The following is a 21,677-nucleotide window of genomic DNA, read 5'->3' as shown; positions in this document are numbered from 1 at the left end:
TCTTTTTTCTGATGAGTTTTTAGCAGTCAATCTTCCATGTCAGTCATTTTGCCTAACAGGGGAGGTTTAGGTTAATTATTAGGAAAAATTTCTTCACTGAAAAGGTTGTGAAGTGTTGGAACAGGCTGCCTAGGGAAGTGGTTGAGTCACCATTCCTGGAGGTCTCCAGAAAACATGTAGAGGTAGTGCTTAGTAGCATGGTTTAATGATGGACTTGCCAGTGCCAGGTTAAAGGTTGGACTATATGATCTTGGAGGTCTTTTCTGACCTAAATGATTCTATGATTCTATCAAAACAAGGTGTAGAGAGGACTTGTTGTGGAGGGGCATTCTTGGCTAATCATGTGTCTTCTCTAATTCTGAAACATCTAAGCAATAAGCTAAACAATTATTTGGAAGCAGACATTCAGTCACATTTTCTATTAGCTAGCTGTTAGTTGTTATCTCCCAAACTTAACATTTTTATGAGCAATCAATGATACATTGTCAAAATTCTATCATTTGATTGTAAAATAATAATTATCCTTTCAAAAACATCTTTATTCCTTGGAAGTCATATGAGATGACAGATTATTCTCCTTTAACTGTGCACAAATAAATTATTATCGGAGACAGGTTGCTATGGTCATGATCTGAAGCACCAGTAGCCACACAGGAAAAGGGGCTCTTTTCAGTCAAACATTCACTGACTCAGGCATGTATGCATTAGTTCAGTCATGTTCAGCTGAAGGAACAAATATACAGTTGCCAATGCGCACAGCTTTCAAACTATCAACAGGTATCATTGAGCTATGATATATTGAGCTGTGGGCAAATATTGGAAAACAACATGATTTAATTTTCTGTCATGATAAGTGAGTTATATGAATGATTGTGTCTAATACTGTAATGTACTTTTGTTGATCGTACAACAGCTGCCTTTGTGTTTCTTTGAAGCATGAAGTATTTTACACTTCATAGCAACAACAAAAAAAGTTGAAAGTGTTGTTCCTTAGAAGCTATGCTTTTATGATTTGTGCCATTTGCATATCATCTTATACCTGACAGTCCTTCAGAAATAATTGAGAAACATCTACATAAATGACAGCAAACCTTGCAGCAATTACCATTTTTTTATTTTTTTTTTCACTGATCCATACAAAATTAATTCCCTTGTATATGCAGGAGTTTTCCTGACTTGTTGATGGGACACCGCCGTTAACAATGACTTCCAGAGTCTGGCTGGGATTAGCGATATGCGGTAGTAATGAGGGCAGAGCCATTAAGGTACAAAAAAGCGTTAACATCCTGAGTCAGCCGCCACTAAACCCTAGACAGCGTACCCCACGGTCGGCCTGTGGTTATGCGCGTGTGGGAAATCACACTGGAATACCGAAATGGTCGATTTTACCCTCATAGCGATTTATTTTAGCTAGATTGAAGGTTAACCTATCTCAAAACTCTTTTTGCATTTTAATAAAGGTTTAAGCAAATTCTTTAGGAAGTGTGTGAAGGAATTCAGGAGTCATGTGAAAGAATTCACGATTCACTGGTTTTACAAGTGTTGCATCGATGCAGGCTGTTATTGCTGGATGTCGGGAATACACGATTTCATATTTGGACAGGATCTGTGCACCAAAACAGGCCCGGTGCTCCCAGCAGCTGCCCCCCACTTTTCCCTCAGCAGGGCCCCGACCCCGCCCCGACGCTCCGTGCTCTCCCCCGGCCCCTCTCCCTCCTTCCCGCGCGGCCCCGCCCCGCGACGTCACCTCCGGGGCGGCCATCTTGGGAGGCTGGCGCTCGGTGCCGGAGGGGGCGGGCACGGGCCCGGGCCGCAGCGGCTGCTGACAGCGCCGGGGGGGGCGCCGCAGGGCCAGGGCCGCCAGCCGCGGATCGCAGCCCCCGCCATGTCGGACTTCGACAGCAACCCCTTCGCCGACCCGGACCTCAACAACCCCTTTAAGGTGAGGCCCGGCCCGGCCCGGCCCGGGGGGCTCCTCTCGCCGCCCTCGGGGGTGCTGCGCGGGTCGGGGGGCACGGGCAGCGCTTGTGGCAGCCCTGGGGACGGGGAGAGCCGCCTCGCGAGCTAGGGTCGCCCTGCTTCGTCTTCAGTTCTGTCGCTGAAAGCATATAAATTGTTTTTCAAGTGCTTTTTACGTTTTATTTTTATTTTTTAAAAAATCTTAAATTGTGGTGCTGGCGTGGTGTCTGCAGGTGCACGCGTGAGCAGTGCTACAGTATCGCTCCTTCTGTCTGAGTGACCCACATACTTCAGCCACTCACCCTCTTCTCCCTCCCGTGCCTCCTCCCAGCCCCCGTCGAGCTCACCTGCCTCTGTACGTGATTCCCGAAGTGGTTCCGCGGCTGGGAATTTCTGCCCTGTTTTAAAACGCTGTGTTACGATGTACTCTTAAAGCTTTTAGTATTTGCACTACTGACCTGGCATACAGCTGAGGATTGCTCCCTTACTGACTGTGCGGGCCTCAGCTGTCAGGATGAGCTGACCTCCTTGCGTGCTTCCGCTTCTTACCTGCCCTTTATTATTTGAATCCAGTTCATCTCAGTTCTTCAGCTACTTCAGTCATCTTACCGAACTCTTTCGTACTTTGTTTTTATATCACACCGAGACTTAAAACACACAAGTACTATGTGTCAGTGAGTTTAGGATGTCAGCAGGAAAAATTAAGCCGTTTAAAAATTGAGCTGTCACATTTCAGCTGTACTTCTGTACAGGCAGCTGCTGGAAGCATGGGGTGTTATTGCTGACTAATTTATTCGTTGTAGTCTGTCTGTCAGTTTAGTTTTTATGGATATAAAATTTAGTAAAGTGTATTTGTCAGGTTAGTCACCGTGTTTTCACTTCATGTTTTACAGAGTGCATTGGCATGCTGGATGAACAGCAGCCCAGGCACACAGGTTTCCACCAACGGTAGTTTGGACCGGCAACAACAGCTTTGAGCACTGTTCTTTAAGTACTTCCTGGCACCGAGCACCAAAAGGTGTCATTGTTCTAGAATATGTCTTCAGCAACAAAAACACGTGATGCTTTTCCTTGCTTTTTGTGGAAGTGATGAAAATAATACATACCAAATTTATTACATACAGATACACAAAGTGGAAACAGGGGTGGAAACAGTATAGTTGCCCTTGCATTGCTCATCAGCCCAGGTAACTTGACCTGTGTAGTGTTTTTGAGACCTGAGCTAGGGACCTACTTCAACCATATGTACAATGTAAAGATTTTGCTTAAAGTGCTACAGCTTAGTGCCACTTCTCTTCAGGGAGAGATTTCTGTTGTAGCTGTTAGGCAAAATCCACGCTCAGTTTCTCATTTGCAATGCATCATGATAGAAGTACTCTAAAACAACTGCTTTCTAACTTGAAGATCCCTGTTAAACATAGTTCTGGATTTCTCTTACTTGCAGAAGTTGTTTTAGGAAAGCTGTATGCTTTTCCTTTCTTGGAAGCTTTTTTTTTTTTTTTTTTCACTTATTTCAGTCCCTGTTACCTTCTGTCTCATTCCACTGCCCACAAAAGCTAATGCTGCATACCTTTACTCATGCACTTATTTATTTCAAGGGGCAGAAGGCCTTGTGTGTAAGCCAAGCCTTGATTGTCATCTTGTTGGCATGACAACGTTGAAATTAATGTGCGTCTGGATTTCAGTTTAGTCTGACTGTGTTTTAAGATGCTTTACACATAGAACCAGTATTTCCAGATGGACCCTGACAAACCTAAGTCATGCTGTCTGAATACTTTATACAAATTTATTTGTATTATTTGTCTGTGCTTGATAATTTTATGAATGATGAGATTAGTTTTTTCCTTACATTTGCAGCCACTTCCTGTGCCTGTGTAAAATCACAAACTAGTATGGCAGAGAAAGGAGGGTGGGGCATCACATGGAACAGTAGTTGCCAAGGTTGAAGACAGATACTGCTTTCTTTTAAGTATTTTGTTTTTTTTTCTACTTGTCTGTGATCTACTTGTGCGGTTTCCTATGACTTTTCACATGCCTTTCGGTAAAAAGATTTCAGCAGAGGTTCTTTCTTGATGTTGAGTGGGGAAAAAAAGTGTTCGGGGGGGAGGGAGGGGGATGGGGCATGGACAAACGTACAGTTTGCTAGTGTTTTGGGTATTTAAATCTTTTGGAAACATAAAAATAAAATGTATTTCTGGTTTTATATCTCCTGGAAAGAAATGAATTTGGTTTGTAAAACAGAAATCCTTGCTTCAAGTGTTTGCTTGTTTAGATTGATCAGGAAACACCACTGATTTTGAGATGACAACTATTTAACCTCTCATTTTAAAAGAGTACTATATTAAAAAACAAAAAAACTCAAGCTGAACCCAAAGGCTAATATGCCTTTGGTATTACGGTATTCCTCTATAAATAGCTGTCCTCTGGGTGGTGTACCAACCAAACCAAGAGATGTTACAACTTGGAAGGCAAGGGGTAATGAAACACACAGATGCGGAACATTCTAATATTAAAAAGATCATGTTACAGTTCTGCAGAAAAAAGTGCACCTGTGTTCCATACAAGTGAAAATGTGATAATCCTGCTGTAATTTGAAGTACCAGCATTATACAGAAATATACATTTGGTGTAACCTGAAGTATCGTAGATCAGAATGGTCTAATAATGAAAGCTACTTTGTTTCCTTCAATGAAAAGCACTTGTCATATGTTGTGAGGATGAATTCACACCTGGCACCATTCTCACGGACAAACGGTGGAGCCCCACCTTGCCCAGACAGGGTGAGCAAAGCAGGTCCAGCGATGGCAGCTGTCTTCAGACAGGAATCAAGTGTCCCAGGCAAGTCCATAGTGAGGGGGGCAGCCTGAGGCCAAGCTAGGAAGTCAGGTTTGCATCAGGATCAGGTCCAGCAAAAGTAACTAGGGTCATCCAACAGTCCCACGATGACCAGACAAGTCCTCAGTGATGACACAGTTTTGACCACGTAGGAGGAGCTTGAGAGCCTTTGAAGTTCTGACAGTTTATTCTTGATGAAATGAAAATGGTATGAAATAAATTTTGTTTGACAAACCATAGGTAAATTTCTGAAATCAGCTTAAACCTTTACCAATGTGGTTGTCTCCTTGATGTGTCTTTTTTATGTTGTAGGATAGAGTATGGTTGTAGTCTTTTATCTTGGGAGATGATAGAGGTGCAAAGGTTCTGAAACTGCATTCTTGAAATCCAGTGTAGGTTTCATCTACTCTGAAACCACTGAGCAACTCAATTACCACAGAACACTTTTTTTTTTTATTATTATTAAGTGAATGATACTACTACTAAGAGAAGATTCTTTTTTTCTTTTTAATTGAAGAGATGAACTCAACAGACCTTTATGGCCTGGCTGACAGACTGCAAAAGGTTTGTCCAATTGTCCAGATGTGGTTACTTCTGAGTGACTGTGGAGTTCAAAACTCAGTTCTGTGATGAATTCTATCACTTCATCTGGTATGATGAGAGCTCTGAGCAGGTATTTAATACAATAGGAATTACGGTAGAACTAAAAAATAGAATGTATTTGTGTTTAAATGTGAATGGCGACCTTCAAGTAAAAACTACTAAGTGAGGTGGATGAGGAATACTCTGTCTTGTTCAGTTACAGTGTGGAAGCACATGATCATGAAAACAATTGAAAGTATATAATGTTAATTATGGAAGTAGTTACTTTGGATGGGCTTGGATATCCAAACAGTAGCTAACCTCCAGCTGTTGTTCCAGAAAGACTGGGTCTTTCATAGCTCTGTCATGATGGCCCTTCTCGTTTGGATGTCTGAAATGCTCTGATATCTAAAAATGGCATTAGGCGCCTGAGTTGCCACGACTGAGGTCACAGGATTACTTGAGTCACTGCAGCTAAGTATATGTTAGAGCTTAACTTTACTACAGAGCTAGTTCCAGTGATTATTTGGATATTGCACTTAATCTGACTCACATGAGCACAAATGAATCTTCTATCTGGTTTGGCAGGAAGTACAAGCTGAAGGTCTGATGCTGAAGGTAACAGTGAGGTGATGCCATCGTAGCAGCAGAATCTATATAGTTTGCACCTTTCTGACGTTGTTCAAATGAAGCTAAAATGATACATACTTGCAGCAAGGTAGGGGAGCGTTGTGTGCCTATGTGCATAACTTTGTTTTCATTCTTTTAGATTATTATAAAATGTACCCAATTAATTTGTCGGATTTTATTGTCTGGTTTCCTTTCACAATTTCAAAACTTATAAATTCCTCAAAATCTTGCATAATTTAGTGCTGAAAATAATGTTGTTGAATGTGTCCTTTAGCTGGGAGATAGTTTTCAGGAGGGTTCTTCAATGTTTTTACTGCACCATAACCTATTAAAACTAATGTGTTTTAATAGTTATTAAATATCAGTTATAGCTGCATACTTTTCAAATTTTCAGTGAAGTGTTAGAAAGTATTACATTAGTATTAGTTTTGCACTATATGGAAAGGCTTCAACATTACGAAGAGAAACATGCTACACCTTTCAGAGCTGAGGATGGGGAGAGTGTTGAGAATTGCTGAGACGCGATGCTTGTATTGTGTTCATGTCTCAAGCTTTTGGTAGTAGTGTGCTGCAGGGGTGGATTCTGTGAGCAGAGTCCAGCAGCTGCCCCATGTTAGATAAGGACCAGTTTCAGGAAGCTCTAAAGGGACCCACCGCTGGCCTGAGCCAAGCCAATAAGTGATGTTGTTTGTGTCTCTGTGAGAGCAGATTTAAGAAAGGGGGAAAAAAAACTGCTGTGCTGCAGCAGCTGGGAGAGCAATGAGTGAGAAGCAGCCCTGCAGCCCCCAGGTCAGTGTGGCAGGAGGTGCTCCAGGCAGGCAGCAGCAGTTCCCCTGGGGCCTGTGGAGAGGCCCCTGGTGGAGCAGGCTGTCCCCCTGCAACCCATGGGTCCCACACGGAGCAGATCTCCACGCTGCAGCCCGTGGAGGAGCCCCCGGTGGAGCAGGTGGATGTGGCCTGGAGGAGGCTGCGGCCCATGGGGAGCCCCCCAGGAGCAGGTCCCGGGCTGGAGCTGCAGCCTGTGGAGAGGAGCCCACGCAGGAGCATCTGGGGGGAGCTGCTGCCCGTGGGGGACCCGTGCTGGAGTAGTTTGCTCCTGGGGGATGGACCCTGTGGTACAGAGCCATGTGGGAGCAGTTCTTGAAGAGCTGCTGCCTGTGGGCAGCCCCCGCAGGCTCAGTTTGGGAAGGACAGCATCCCGTGGGAGGGACCCCACATGGAGCAGGGGCAGGGAGTGACGGTGAAGGAGCAGCAGACACCAAGCGTCAGGGACTGACCACAAACACTGTTCCCCAGTGCCGCACAGGGGGAGAAGGCAGAAGAAGGTGGATGGGTGTCTAGAAAGGCGTCTAGTTTGCTTTTAGTTTTTTTCTGCTCTAGTCTCTTAGTAATAGGCAATAAATTCCATTCATCTCCATATGCTGAGTCTGTTTTGCCTGTGACAGTAATTGATCAGTATCTCCCTACCCATATCTCATCCCCTGAGCTCTCTTCTATTTAACTTCTCTACTGTTTGGCTAGCCCTCAGTGTAAAACCACCACAATGCTCTGTTAGGCATCCTATACTTCATTGTAAGATGGGACTGCTGTGGCCTTCTTGGTTTCAGAGGTTGGGAATTTGGCTTGTGCAGTAGCTCAGAACCCTTCAGAGCTGTGCTTCTATCAGCTAATGTGGCCTACAATGAGCACTGCTTGAGAGCCAAGCGTAAGAAATTCAAGCTGGCTACTTCTGCAGTATCCTATTTAATATTTGTGTTCTCGCAGTCCTATAGTGAAAACCTCTTAATGCCATTTGGGAGGGGAGGGTGGAGGTAGGGGCAAAATGGCTAATCAGTGATTGAGATGTTAGACTTGAAATAGTGAAAGAACTGTTCCAGTGGTTACTCAGCTTTATTAGAGGCAAAATAAAGACCCTTTCTGTACTTGACATTAATTCCTCCAAGCATTACCTTCTAGGCAGTTCTTTCTCATAGTAAGTGGTTTTTAATCATAGTCTAAAATATACTATTGTTGCTGCAAGGCACTAAGGCTTCCTTTATATTGTTAAATATAAACTGTTCATATTATTAATGTAAAATTAGGACAGCAAAGCATGCAAATCTCAGTTAACTTGCTGTTTGTGAAGTTCATGTAACTTTAATTTTCCTTGAGTTGACAATGATGAAAGAAGAAGTAAGCATGAATAACCAGCAATGTTTGATACTGCATCAAAACACAAATAGCTTCTCGAAGCTTGTCTGTGTGCAGCTTGTGGTCTGAGCTGGGAGGAAGTCTTTGGGGAGTTTCTGTTTGATTTACACTGAATCTTTACTGAACATGTGCAGATTGCAATTTTAGAGGTTTAATCTGCCTGAATGTAAACACTGTTATGAGGCTGAAAAACACACTTTTCATATGAAGGCTATGTTCTTTTCCAAGTCTCAGTTCTTAATTTAAAAGCTGAGAATCAACAGTTAACACAGGAGGGAAAAAAGACTTTATTTGGCCAGCAATGGGTATCATAGTTATCTCCCTATTTTGTTGTCAGAAGGTAAGCTTTGTCATGCTCAGGAAGGTAAGCTTGTCATGCTCTTTAATGCTCAGGAACACATTGAAAGCGAAGTATATCATACAGAGAGTTTCAACTGAAACAGCAGCACCTTTGATTGCTCTCGGGAACTCATTCCTTTACGAGGAGTGGTGTGGATAGTGTTCTGTTTGATCAAGGTGTCAGAAAAACCTCAGGCCAATGAACATAGGTTCCAGTCATTTTTTGTTGCTTTGTTGTTTAACTTTCTGGTGTCATCTTAGGAAGGACTCCACAGAGAGTAAGCAGGAAGTGCAACTGTTGCTGTCAAATAAAACTAGACAAATTCTTAGCAGAATGTGGATAATTAGTTGTTATTCACATTTAGAAAAGGCTAATATGTAGTGGGTATAGGAAATAATTTGTGATAATAAACAGAGAGCCTATCTTGAAATTAAAAGTGTTTATCCTTTTCATGCAGCAAAACACAAGCTATAAGGTAATTTCATTGGGGACATAGTGATGAGAGATGGACCTAAACTATTGTGAAAGTTTACATCATACTTGAAGATATGTGTAACTCATCAGTAGTAAATTTAGACTAAAGCTTGGAGCGGTTCTCATCTTTAGGATTGAAATCCTGTAGCAGCCTTTCAGTAGAAGAGTTAGGGATAAGAAATCCTAGTTGGAAAAGATTGACTGCTAGATTTATGGATCTAATCTCATGAGTTCCCTAGCATGGATTCACCAGTTTGGATTAAGTCCTGCTAGACCTTCATCTTTTGCTTCTAGTCTGTATGCAGTCAATTTTTTGAAGATACCTTTGCTGAACACGTTGAATAGTTAGGGGGATAAAACTGTACCTCTTTTGCTCTCTGGGAACCTCCTTCCAAGCATAAAAAGCAAGCGGGAAAATGCATAGCTGGTGAATGTGATTATGGGATGGTAAAAGTTGGCACAGTAGAAGCTGGATAGAGTCAGTGACTGTTAAAGCAGGTAGGATGAGGTTATTTGTGAGGATCTTGAAGCAAGGGACACAAACTATATGGTGGTAGAGCTGGAGGGTAGCCAGTGACTAGTGTTGTCAAGGAAGAAGATAAGATTGATATAATCAGACTTGATCTTGTAAGGGTTTTTGTGATGAGAGGAGCCTTTTTATTCAGTGTGGATTGAAACCACTCTTGCCATTGAGAGATCGTTCTTCCTCGAACTTAAGCTAAACTAAGGCCAAAAATGAAGACTTCTAGAATTGCCTACAACAGCTTACTCTCCCCTCAGCTATACTTAAGGAGCTATTTTTCCAATGAATTGTTTTCCGTATATTCTTGTTCTGTATTCATTCACCAAAAATAATTAATCCTCTTTCAAAATCCACTTGTGTGTTCATAGTGGATTGTTTCTCCTCACTCTTGTTTTCCCAGAGATTAACCAGGCATACTTCTGTCAGTTTACACATATATTTTCTTTTCATGCTGCCCCGTGATTCCTATGTAAATTGAAAAGCTAATAGAAACCTGTCACTTGCAAATCCAGTGTTATCTGTTTTCCCAAACAACATAATTAGTATATTCTTTTGATGTGGGACACTCCTGGTAATGTGATCCGAGTCTTGAAAGATATTTAGTTGTCTTGTTTACTTGTCCTTGTCAACTGGTGTTAAGAATTACCTTGATATCCTGTTTTTGGTGTAGATGCCTTTCCTGCCCCTGTTCTTTTCCTGATAAAAGTATTTTATGTATTTATCCCTATTGTTTCCTGCAATTTTTCTCTATTTTCCTCTCTTTCTCTATTTAGGTTATGCAATTTTAATTTGAAATTCTTGTTTTCAGTTGCTGATGTGTTCTAAAACCGTTGTAATCCCTATCCAAATCATTGGTTTGAATGAGTGTTTATTAACTCTGTTTCTTGACCTCTGCAATGAAAAGTTGTTTCTACTTCCTTGGAAGCAAACCATACTGAACTAAATTAAACATTATGTGTACCTTGCCGTCACTCATTTAGTTCCACTCGGGGGGGCGGGGGGTAGGGAGGGGGGGAAAGGAAGCTGAAGTACCCCTTCTCTAAACTGTTACATTGTTGTTTGGGCTTTTTTTTAATCAATTTGAAGGACACCTCAAGGGGTAGAGGATTCCTCCTTCTCAACTGACCAGTTTAAAAGAAATGGAAGTCACAGGTAACAATGTAAACTTCACTGGTGGCATTGTTCAGAACATTTTCATGCCATGGGTGCTATAAACCATCTTAGTCATGGTGGAACAATGCTGGAGCGATTCCCAGTGAACAGTAATACAAAGAGTCATTAGAGATTTATCTAGTTCTTTAGTCTTTAATTTGTTAATCTGTTCTGTATTAATGAAAACTGTTAGTTGATGACTAGTTTTGGTCTCCTAGACAACAGAGGTCTCTGTTCCCTTTAATTTGATTTTTTTTTTTTTTTAAAGCTATACAAACTTATATGGAATGGATTGTTCTGCTCAATTTCAGCCACGTGCTCCCTGACTAAGAGTGTGGGGTGGCTCAGGCTACATTCCTTTTTTTTTTTTTTTTTTTTTTTCCTGACTTGTCATTAGTTGGTTTTATATACCCTCTGTGTTAACTGGATATTTAGTTAATTTTATCTGTGCCTGAATGATGTGAGTGTAATTTGTTAACCTAGTACAGGGAACGTTCTTAACAGTTCTATAGGTGCTCTTGCCGATGTGACACAGATGTGTTGTAGTTTTATTTGCTGTTATTTTTTTCTGACTTCTCTATTCTTGATGTAAATATTGAGGTGCTTCTTGACTTTCAAATGAAGTGATTCTAATCTTTGCTTTTGAGGTGGATGTTGTGGGAGAGAGATTAAAAGGAGGAGGTACAATGAAAGTTAAGATGGAAAAGAGTCAATTAGGTCGTGCTGAGTTCTTAAAACCCTACGCTTGTAAACTAATTCAGATCTTGTGAATGTCATCTGAAATGTGTGACTGAGATGTCATCTGTGTGACTCTAATGCACCACCACTAGCTACAGTGTCTGGGTATGAACAGTGCACTGTTCTTAAATTCTGCTCCCTGATTGGTATCACTAACAGTTAAAAGATAGAAGCTCAAGGTGCTGAACTGGCAGGAGCTTCAGTGAGATAAGACTGAAGAAAGAAGTATGAAGTGAAAAGAGGGAACAAGAATCTGAGTAAGCAAGAGTTCCATGCTGTAAGGGGCAGAGACTTGCTGGGTGGCTGAGGAAAATTGGATTGTGGCAAGGAGTTAGTGGAAGGGCAGGTCTGGTTTTGGGCAGAAATACTAGTCCACCAGGACGTAGCCTTCTCAGTCTGGGATTGGACCAGGCATTCTGTAGTTGCCCAGTTCAGTGGCTGACATCAGATATATAAAGCTGGTCCCAGAAACTCCAAATCTTATGCGTTTTCTGGGGGTAGTCCAATTTTTTATCACTGAAATCATGGAGGATAAATGATTAAGGTCTCTGGATGTTTTGTGGTTCCAATCATACTGCTGGTTTGTATATTATCTATTACCTATTGGAACCTATCTTTAGGGCTTTTTTTGTTTCTTAGTATTAATGAACACAAATCGCTCAAAAAATAGTGCATTTTAACTGTTTATCTAGGTGGAATATTGATTATAGAAAAATAAATTATAACAGCTTAGATTTACTTATTCGTGTAGAATATTCTGGTTCTAACCACAAGGATACATGTGTCCTGGAATGTACAAATTTGATAGCGCTCATTTAAATGTCACTCTGTGAGTATGTCATTCTGCAGATGTTTATTGTTCATTGTTCATTATTCAAACCTTGATAAACTGCTAAGTTAATTGTTTTGTTACTCTGCAGCAATGAGTATGGGTGCTTCACAGTTTTCTCATTGCATCTAGATGAGTTAGCATTTGCTCTGTTTTTGAAGTGAGATGCAGTGAGTGAAAGGTAAGAAGGTGCACAGTAAATCTGCGTGTTCTTTGGAATGTCAGGTCGAATCTTTTCAGAGTATTCTAAGTCTTTTGAAATATGAAGTATAGCTCCTGTTGGCATTCAGTTCTTCACTGCATTGTAAATATTGAGAACAATTAAGAGTCTAGCAGTTTACACTTGAGTGTCCAGACTATGAAGTTTCTTTCTTTCCACAGAGGCAGGTTTTCCTAGCATTGCAGAAGTCTCAGTGAGTAGTATAGGAGAGAGACAGTTCTCCATGCTCATACTTGCCTCCCTCACCTGTGAGATTACTTTTTTTTTTTTTTTTTTTTTTTTTTTTTCCATTGTAAGCTCTCTTTTACATCTACTTGTGTCTTCCAGCTTGTGGAAGATACCAGCCCATGAACTTCTACTGGTCTAGCCTGAGGTTTTATGAGACCAGAATTTGAATGCGTCTGGCATGATGGTGTTCAATTTGTGTATTTCAATAGAACTATAATATATATATATTTTTTTTTACCACGTAGTGAAACTTTTGTATGGAGCTGCTGATGTTGAATGTCCTTGGGGTCACTCAGTGTTTCTTCTTCAGAGCTACTGCTAATTTTACAAACAATGGCAGTATTTGGCAGAAGTATGGCAATTGTTAATTCAAAAGGAGAATGGGCTTCTGAAAGAGGACTTCTTGTACTTACAATGTGTATTTAATTCTACAACTTATTTCTAAAACTAAAACTTTTGATGTAGTAAGCTTGTTTAGCTCAGCATCAATTTCCTGTCATTCTTACAAGTCAACATAGAATGTCACAAGTAGTATGTGAAGAGATCTAAGGAGCTTTTTTCCCAACTCTTCCCTGAAACACTTGGAGAAGAAAGGCTTTCTTTTATCAGATATTTATTGTTGTTTGCATATCCTATTTGCAAATGTAGACTGCTTTTCTGAATTTGACTTGACTGCTCTTTCCTGCTTTTTGGAAATTTGCTGCTGTTGAGTGGTTTTCTCTTGGGTCTGTGATATTCCAATTATTCAAATAATTGCATTTATTGTTCTTCATGGGCACAATTGGGCTGAGTTATTTGTTTAGTAATGCACCAATGAAGCACAGGAGTGCTGAAGTTTGCTTTTTAAGCAACTCACTGCTATTTGACTTTTTATGGCCGGTGGTTAGCTATCAATGTCTACACTAGAACATTTTTATATATGGAAGAGGAAATAATTTGAGAGAATGTGTGGAAGAAATACCATTCAGAAAGCATGAATAAACATTAGAGCATTTTATTCTCTCCTAATTCACACTGTAGTTTAAAGGCTAGAATAAGTGTACTAGGTCTGGCTAAGATGCAGTTACTTTTCATAGTTACTTGTATGGTGCTATTTTAGTTTTTTGACCAGAACACTGTTGACAGTGTGCCAGTGTTTCAGCTATTGCTGAACTGTGCTTGCACACCATGATGGCCTTCTCTGTTTCTCACTCTGCTTTTGCCCCTGAGAGTAGTCTGGGGTGAGTAAGAGTCTGGGAGGAGACACAGCTGGGACATCTGACCTTCCTTTACCAAATTGGTATTCTGTGCCCTGTAATATCATGCTCAGTAATAATATGGGGAGAGAAATCCAAAATTAGTATTGCTTAGAGACTGGCTGGGTATCTTTCTGCTGGTGGAAGATGGTGAGTAATTGCCCTTTTATCACTTCTGTGTTTTGTTATTCCTCCTGCTTATGCTCACCCTGTCCCTTCCTCCACTTAAACTGTCTTTATCTCAACACCCACACATTTTAATTGTTCTACTTGTTTTTGCCCATCTGGTTCTCTTCCCCATCCCACTGGGCAGGGAGTGAGCAACTGAGAGGGTGAGCAGCTTGCTTGGGTAAGATACACCATCACAGTAAAGTGAAAGTTTTCAGATGTATAAAACTTTTCACAGTCTTGTGTTTTGAATTATGCAATTGTCTTATTTGTGTTAACTTTGTTTTAAGAAATTCATCTTTACTGATCTTATATTAGCAACTCTAGTAAATTAGTTCCCCGTTCAAGTGTCAGATTTCATTTTTTCTCTTATTTATTATGATCTTTTAATTGAATGTTTCAAATGATTTGTAGTCAAAATTAGATAGCAAATTCCCCCCCCCCCCCCCCCAGGTTTCTCTTATTTTTATTGTTCATCTGCACAATATTTTATGCCAGTCCAATAAAGGATGTTACAAGAAGATACTCCGTCAGTCCATGTAAAACCTCATGAGGTTTTAGTTTAACCAGTGCATTCAAGTCTAGGATGGAAATGGAAAATATAGCTAACTTGTTGGGGAGACTGTCACCAAGGTTGCTTATACTATTCTGTAACTCAAATGCAGGGAAGCTGATTTTTAAATGCATTTAACTTTGCTTTATATCCGTTTAAGGAGAGGTTGATTTGTGTTCAGTCACTTTTAAAATACTGCTTTCCAGCTAAACGTGTGCTTTAGCCAAAAGTGCTAGCATTTTATATAAGCAGAAAGGCTAGTTTTTTATGTGCACATATGCACATGAATACAATTAAAATATGCAACAAAGGTTGTAGATTTTTGAAACAATGTTCACCTTGCCTCGAGCATTTTAATAGCTGAATTTTTTCAATTGCTTTACGTTTTAATGAATTTATGACTACAGCTTGTGAAATATTTGCTCTCATTTGCTGTGTTTGGTATCATAGTATTCTGGAGACATGGTGGGAATGCCCCCATGACTGGAGTGTTGTAAGAGAAGGATACAGGCTCTTTAGGAAGGACAAGTAGGGGAGAGGAGGAGGCGGACTGTGTCATTGAGAAGCTGGAGTGCTGGGGATGGATGAGGAGCTGACAGAGCTTGCGGGTCAGCATTACGGGGAGGGTAGGGACAGGGGACATTGTAGTGGGGGTCTGCTACAGGCCACCTGACCAGAAAGACCAAGCAGATGAGGCCTCTATAGACACACAGCAGCAGCCTCACATTCACAAGCCCTGGTTTTCATGGAGGACTTCAACCACCCTGATACCTGTTGGAGGGACAGCACAGCAGGGCATAGGCAATCCAGGAGGTTCCTGTTGCACAGTCATCAGTGCAATTCCAGGAGCTCCTGCATTGCACTCGTGACAACTTCCTTCTTCAAGTGACAGAGGAACCAACAAGGAGAGGTGTCATGCTGGACCTCCTTCTCACCAACAGGGAGGGGCTGGTGCGGAATATGAAGCTCAAGGGCAGCCTTGGCTGCAGTGACCATAACATGGTGCATTTCAGGATCCTGAGGACAGCAAGCAGGGAGCACAGTCAACTTGCTACCTGGACTTCAGGAGAGCTGATTTTGGCCTCTTCAGGCATCTTCTTGGTAGAGTACCATGGGACAAAGCCCTGGAAGGAAGAGGGGCCAAAGAAAACTGGCTAATATTCAAGGATCACCTCCTGCAAACTCAGGAGCGATGCATCCCAACAATGAGGAAGTTGGACAAAAATACTAGGAGGCCTGCATGGGTGAACAAGGAGCTCCTAGCCAAACTCAAAGAGAAAAAGGAGGCCTAAAGAGGGTGGAAATGAGGACAGGTAGCCTGGGAGGAGTACAGAGAAATAGTTTGGGCAGCCAGGGATCAGGTTAGGAAAGCCAAAGCCCTTTTACAATTAAATTTGGCCAGGAATACTAAGGGCAACATCAAAGGTTTCTGTATGTACATCAGTGATAAAAGGAAGACTAGGGAAGTTGTGGGCCCTCACTGGAAGAAAAAGGGAGACCTGGCTATCCAGGATATGGAGAAGGCTGAGGTACTCAATGACTCTTTTTGCCTCAGTCTTCACCCGTAAGAGCACCAGCCGCATGAGACTGGGAGAATGAAGAACCGCCCAGTGTAGGAGAAAATCAGGTTCGAGACCATCTCAGGAGCCTGGAGGTGCACAAGTCCATGGGACCTGATCAGATGCATCTCTGGGTCCTGGATGAGCTGGTGGATGTAGTTGCTAAGTCACTGGCCATCATGTTGGAGAAGCTGTGGCAGTCTGGTGCAGTTCCCAGACTGTACATAGGAAGACTATGGAAATCATGAAAATATTTATCTGTACATGTTATAAGTAAATAGCGTATCTAAAGCCATGCTGTATATTTTCTATACATATGAAATACTACACACTTTTCTGTATTTCTATAAACATAAATGTAACTAACCCTATAGACTAAGTGGATTTCTTAATTAAAAAAAAATATATATATATCCCTCTGTTCATTTGTTCTTCTGTTACGAAGGTACAGAAAACGTTAAGCTGAACCACAGAAATTACATATGTGGAACCAGGCACCACATGGAATAAGTACAATTTTTATTCATATGAAGTTAGTCTGTTCTGTGATAGCAGGTACTTCTACAGAACCCAGGCTACCTGCCTTTACCTCAGAAGTGTTTAACTCCTGAAGTTGCTTTGTCAAGCTAAACCTTAGAGTGTTCCTTCTTGTATAGTTCACTGGAGGAAAAAATTGTACATTCTTCTTAATTTTACCAGTTTAGGTAGAAGCTCAAGCCAGATGTACTTTCTGGCATCGTGGGGCATTGTTTCCTCGAATTCACTTTTTGAAATGCTTTCCTTGTTCACAAACATTTTGGAGGGACTTCTGGATAGGGAAAACCAAAAGTTAAACCAGGTTCTTTCTTCTGTAGTGGTCTTTGTTGGGTGTATAGTTGTGAAGACCAGTGGTCAAAATAGCAGCATACAGTTTTTTCCCTTCTCTGTTGAGAACTTTCTTCCTTATAAATGTATAATACATGGAGTTTGTATGTTAATCTAGACTTTTAAGAAGCTTGGGGTGGCTTGGGGTGGAATGATGCCACTTCAGGCACAGAGGAAGAGGTGGATGTTTAGAGACTTCCTTGATGAAAACAACCCTTTTTTAAAGATTAAAACAAAAGCTGAGTTTTCTATGATATAATAATTTAAGTGTTGGCTGGTTGCTTATATATATGTCCATACATTTACAGAACTGTTTTCTCTTCTAGGATCCTTCAGTTACACAAGTCACAAGAAATGTTCCTCCAGGACTAGATGAGTACAATCCTTTCTCTGATTCAAGAACAGTAAGCATATTTATTTCTTAAGTATGCTGTTAAACTTTTTAGGTAAGATTTGTTGGGTATTGTTTTCAGAGTTCGGAACTGACTTTGTAAAATATGCGAAGGGTTAGCTAGAGATAATGGAAAATCTGTAAGTACAGATATTCCCCAAAAGTATTCGGATGACTCTGTGGATTTGTTGACTTAAGTGAACTTTGATCTCTTAAAGAATCTCCCCCTTCCTGAAAGGGGGCTAAAACAAAATTGTATTTTTCCCCTATTCAGTAAGACTTCTGGTAGTCTGTACTTTATGCTTTTCTGAGTTTTATATCATGTGGATGTGGCACACCAAGGAAGTATCTTGCTTTTGATTTCCATTTGACTAAAAGTTCTGTTCAGAGTAAGAAAAACATTAAGTAACAGTTCAGAGACTATGAATAGTCATATTGTACTAAAAGGAGTAATTTATGTCATAGAATCACGGTTGGCTTTCGCTTCTGATTTGTGTAGTTTTTATTTACTTTATGTTCATACAAATACAAATGATTAAATGGAAAATTTGTGCTGTAACACTTTTCAGTGGTTACTTTTGATAGTGAAGATCTTGTGCAATATCTACAAAATCTATGGATGAGTACTTGTCTGTCAATGTAACTTCAGCAATCAAATACTGTATTTTTCAAACATATGCTTATACTTCCTATGGCAGATATTGAATGTGCTGATTGTGAATGTTTCTATTAAAGTCTTTGCAGTGCTGTGGTATGGCTTCATATACTGTTATTGTTCTTAACTGGAAGCACCCTTTTTTCAAGCATGTCTTGGATCAGCTCTTAAATGCAGCATATTTACAACAAGCAGCAATATGAAAAAAGTCCAGATTTTTTTTCTCCTAACTCATAATATTACAAATTGTATTATTTTTTAGCTTGAAAATTTTCAAAATTGCTTTGAAAAGACCATAAGTCATAAAGACGGTACATTTGGTTTTAAAAAAAAATAGATGCTTGGACTTGTTTTATTGTTTATGTTTTTCAGTATGTGGCTGTGTGGGAAAAGGAAAAGTGAAGTATATAGTTGAGATCATCCGGCTTCAGACAGTCAGCAGTACATGTAAAAGGAATTCTAATGGCTCGTTACAGATGTCACTCAAAGAAAAAATTGGAAGCATGGAAGGGAAATCTTGGACTCAGTGTTCAGATACAGTAAATAGGTGCTACATTCATATGAAATGTTACCAGACTCATTAAAACTGTCTGTTGAATGAGCAGCTCGCTTTCTGCAGAGAAAGAAAAGGGTTTTTGGCAGATTTTCTTGTGCAAGGCGATTCAGTGAAGTGTATATTCAACTACAAGTGCAGTAGTAATCATACCTTTAGATGCATATCCTGCCTGTTTCTTGTAATTATTTATTCCAAAGTGATAAGCATTTTCATGAATGATTTTTGATACCTGAGGATATGCTTATAACACCATGGTGGTCACCTGTCTTTTCTCACCACCTTTGTGTACAAGAGAAGGGCATAATGTGCATGTATAAGTGCATGGAATTGGAACAGGAGAACAGACAGAGGAAGTGAATACCTCTAAAGATCAGATAAATAGAAGTAGGAAGGCAGTGTTTGTGAATGTTAGAATTGGAGGATTATCATGTCTGTTAGAGTAGGGTTAGAAACTGCTCTGCTCAAAGCACACAGTAAAAACATCCAGATGGTTTCTGGGGGCTTTGATTTGCTGCTGTGCCATGTTCTATCTTTGCTGCAAAGGTTTTATGAGGGTAATCCCAATTCTAATTTTTGAAAATCATAGTGGCACTTGTGAAAAGTGCCTAAGAAAGGACTTAAGTTGGTGGTAGTAAAATATGCCCTGTAGATATTTGTGTTCTTTAGGTTGAGAATGACTGGCTTGTGTGAGTTGAAATGATATTTATGTTTCAGTGTGAGTAACAATACATACTTCAAGCTTTTAGGGAAGCTGAGAATGGTATGCTGCAGCTATAAATCCAATTTTTTCTGTATATCTTAGCTAGTGGTAAGATGGTATCTTAGTATTAATTAACACAGTACTTATTACTCTTATTCTCCCTTCCCTCCAAATTCAAGTTAATAAAACATGCTGGATGGTACACATTTCTCCATTGCAAATGCAAGCATAACTATGTGTTTTTGTTGTTGTTGTTGCTGTTTTTCCTGTGAGAAAGTGACTCAAAATTCTGAATACTGACACTGGCAATAATAGCTCAGTTGTGTTCTTCCTTTGCCAAGGGAGGTGCTTGCTATTGATTCTTCCTTGGTTATCAGGATAGGATAGGAAAAAAAAAAAAAAACTTTTTTTTTTTTCCCAGCTTGTCAGTGCCTTTCCCTTTTCTCTGTCAACATACATCCTTTAAACCTGAAGGGGGAAATTTAGAGGAAAATAATACTTTAGAGATAATGTGGAAAGTGAATTGGAATAGATTTTAAGTCTAATGTGTCACATAGTTGATATCTAACATGAGAAATCTGGAGTCCTTTTTTGTTTTCTTATCAAATTTCAAATCCTGTCTTATTTCTGATTGTTAAACAATTTAAATGAATAATGTAAATGTCAGATTAAATATCTTGCATCTTCAGTCTCTAGCAGTCACCATGGAGAGGACTTTTTGTGTTTTGTTATGTTTCTGAAAACAAGGAACAGGAAATTTGGCAATTATTTCTGCTTTATCATTTAATGAAATTACAGTTAAAGAGAAGCTTTTTTTTTTTTTTTTTACTGTTAAGAGAGGCTTTTAATGTCTTCTTGCTTCTACAAGTTTTGCTGGTGCATGTTGAACTTTGAGCACTGTGTGCATATAACATGCATGGACACATTAATGCATGTAGCATGCACTTTCAAATTGATGTATTAAAAAATTGACAAAAAATCATTAGACATGTTTTTCTATTTTATTATTATTAATTAGAGGCATATTTTTCAGTAAATTCCAGTATAGCTTCCCTTCTTCTGTCTTGCATCTGGTCAGTGAATTTGTATATAACGTTTGTATGAAATTTTAGTGTAAAAATAGATTGATAATTTACACAATTATACCTGATTTATTTTCAAAGCCTCCTCCTTCACCTCCCCTGTAACTCTCCCCCACTGGTAAATACACTACTTCATGGTTACAGGGAGATCTATTCAAGAGAATGTCTTTAGCAGTTAACTTTGGCTAGCCTCTTCCCTTCAGTAAAGGTGATATTGATTTCCTTCTTTGCCCATTACAGCTTTGACAGCAAAGCAGTGAGATAAGATCTGTCCAAGAAGCCTCATTTGGGATAGGGACAGAAAAGGTTGATGTACAGTGGGGCTGGTTGAATTTCAGGGTATTACTACCTTGTAGCCTCTGGCTGTGAGGGTCAAAGACCATGGATCTGTGAAGTAGGATCTCTAAAAATGGTTGACTCAGTTCCCCTGGACAGTTGTCACTTGTGTATGATGTTAAGATGTGATAGTATCCAGTGATGTCCAGAGGTCACAGAATCATTAAGGTTGGAGAAGACCTCTGAGATCATACAGTCCAACCTTTAACCTAGTTCTGAAAAGTCCCTCACTAAACCATACTACTAAGTTCTACATCTACACATTTCTTGAAGATCTCCAGGGACAGCCTATTCCAATGCCTCACAACCCTTTTAGTGAAGAAATGTCTCCTAATATCCAACCCAAACCACCCCTGGTACAACTTGAGGCCATTTCCCTTTGTCTTACTACTTGGTGCATGGGAGAAGAGCCTGATCCACACCTCAGTATACCCTCCTCTAAGGCAGTTTTAAAGTACAATAAGGTCTTCCCTGAGCCTCCAAGCTAAACAACCCCAGCTCCCTCAGCTGTTCCTCATAAGACTTGTTTTCTAGACCCTTCACCAGCTTCCTTGCCCTAAGTCATTGCAGTCCTTGCAATATAGGTCTGAGTAATGGGGAGTACACGCTCACAAAAGACAATTGCTGATCATGTGTCTTTCTGCTAATGTCTCCTCAATCTTACCCACGTTTCAAGTTAGTCAGGTATCTCTCCTCTGCCCAAATTCCTGGTAATACTTGGATAAACAATCAATAGAATTTGGACAAATATGACAAAAGTGCCAAGTTGTTATGTTGCAAGAAACCTCTGGAGAACATTTTCTTCACCCCCCTGTTCAAAATGAGCCACTATATCACATTGCTCAGCATCTTACCCTGCTGAGTTTTGAATGAATCCA

At 40.2% G+C, this 21,677-nt stretch overlaps 1 protein-coding gene across 3 annotated transcripts in view; it reads left to right on the top strand.

Annotated features, from left to right (window-relative positions):
* The first annotated feature begins 221 nt into the window (after positions 1-221).
* SCAMP1 (secretory carrier membrane protein 1) overlaps positions 222-21,677 on the top strand; it is a 44,121-nt gene continuing 22,665 nt past the window's right edge. Inside the window, exons 1-3 of one of the 3 annotated variants that reach the window (XM_035309210.1) lie at positions 222-227; positions 1,850-1,942; positions 17,406-17,483. In XM_035309210.1, the coding sequence (XP_035165101.1) occupies positions 1,886-1,942; positions 17,406-17,483 (135 nt within the window). In that variant the 5' untranslated portion in view covers positions 222-227; positions 1,850-1,885. Of the gene's footprint in view, positions 228-1,755; positions 1,943-17,405; positions 17,484-17,506; positions 17,526-21,677 lie in introns of those variants that run through there. The other 2 variants (XM_035309209.1, XM_035309211.1) reach the window with 2 other exon arrangements.

Source organism: Oxyura jamaicensis, chromosome Z (genome assembly GCF_011077185.1).
Source record: "Oxyura jamaicensis isolate SHBP4307 breed ruddy duck chromosome Z, BPBGC_Ojam_1.0, whole genome shotgun sequence".
Lineage (NCBI taxonomy): Eukaryota > Metazoa > Chordata > Aves > Anseriformes > Anatidae > Oxyura > Oxyura jamaicensis.
This window is presented reverse-complemented; position numbering and strand designations above follow the sequence as displayed.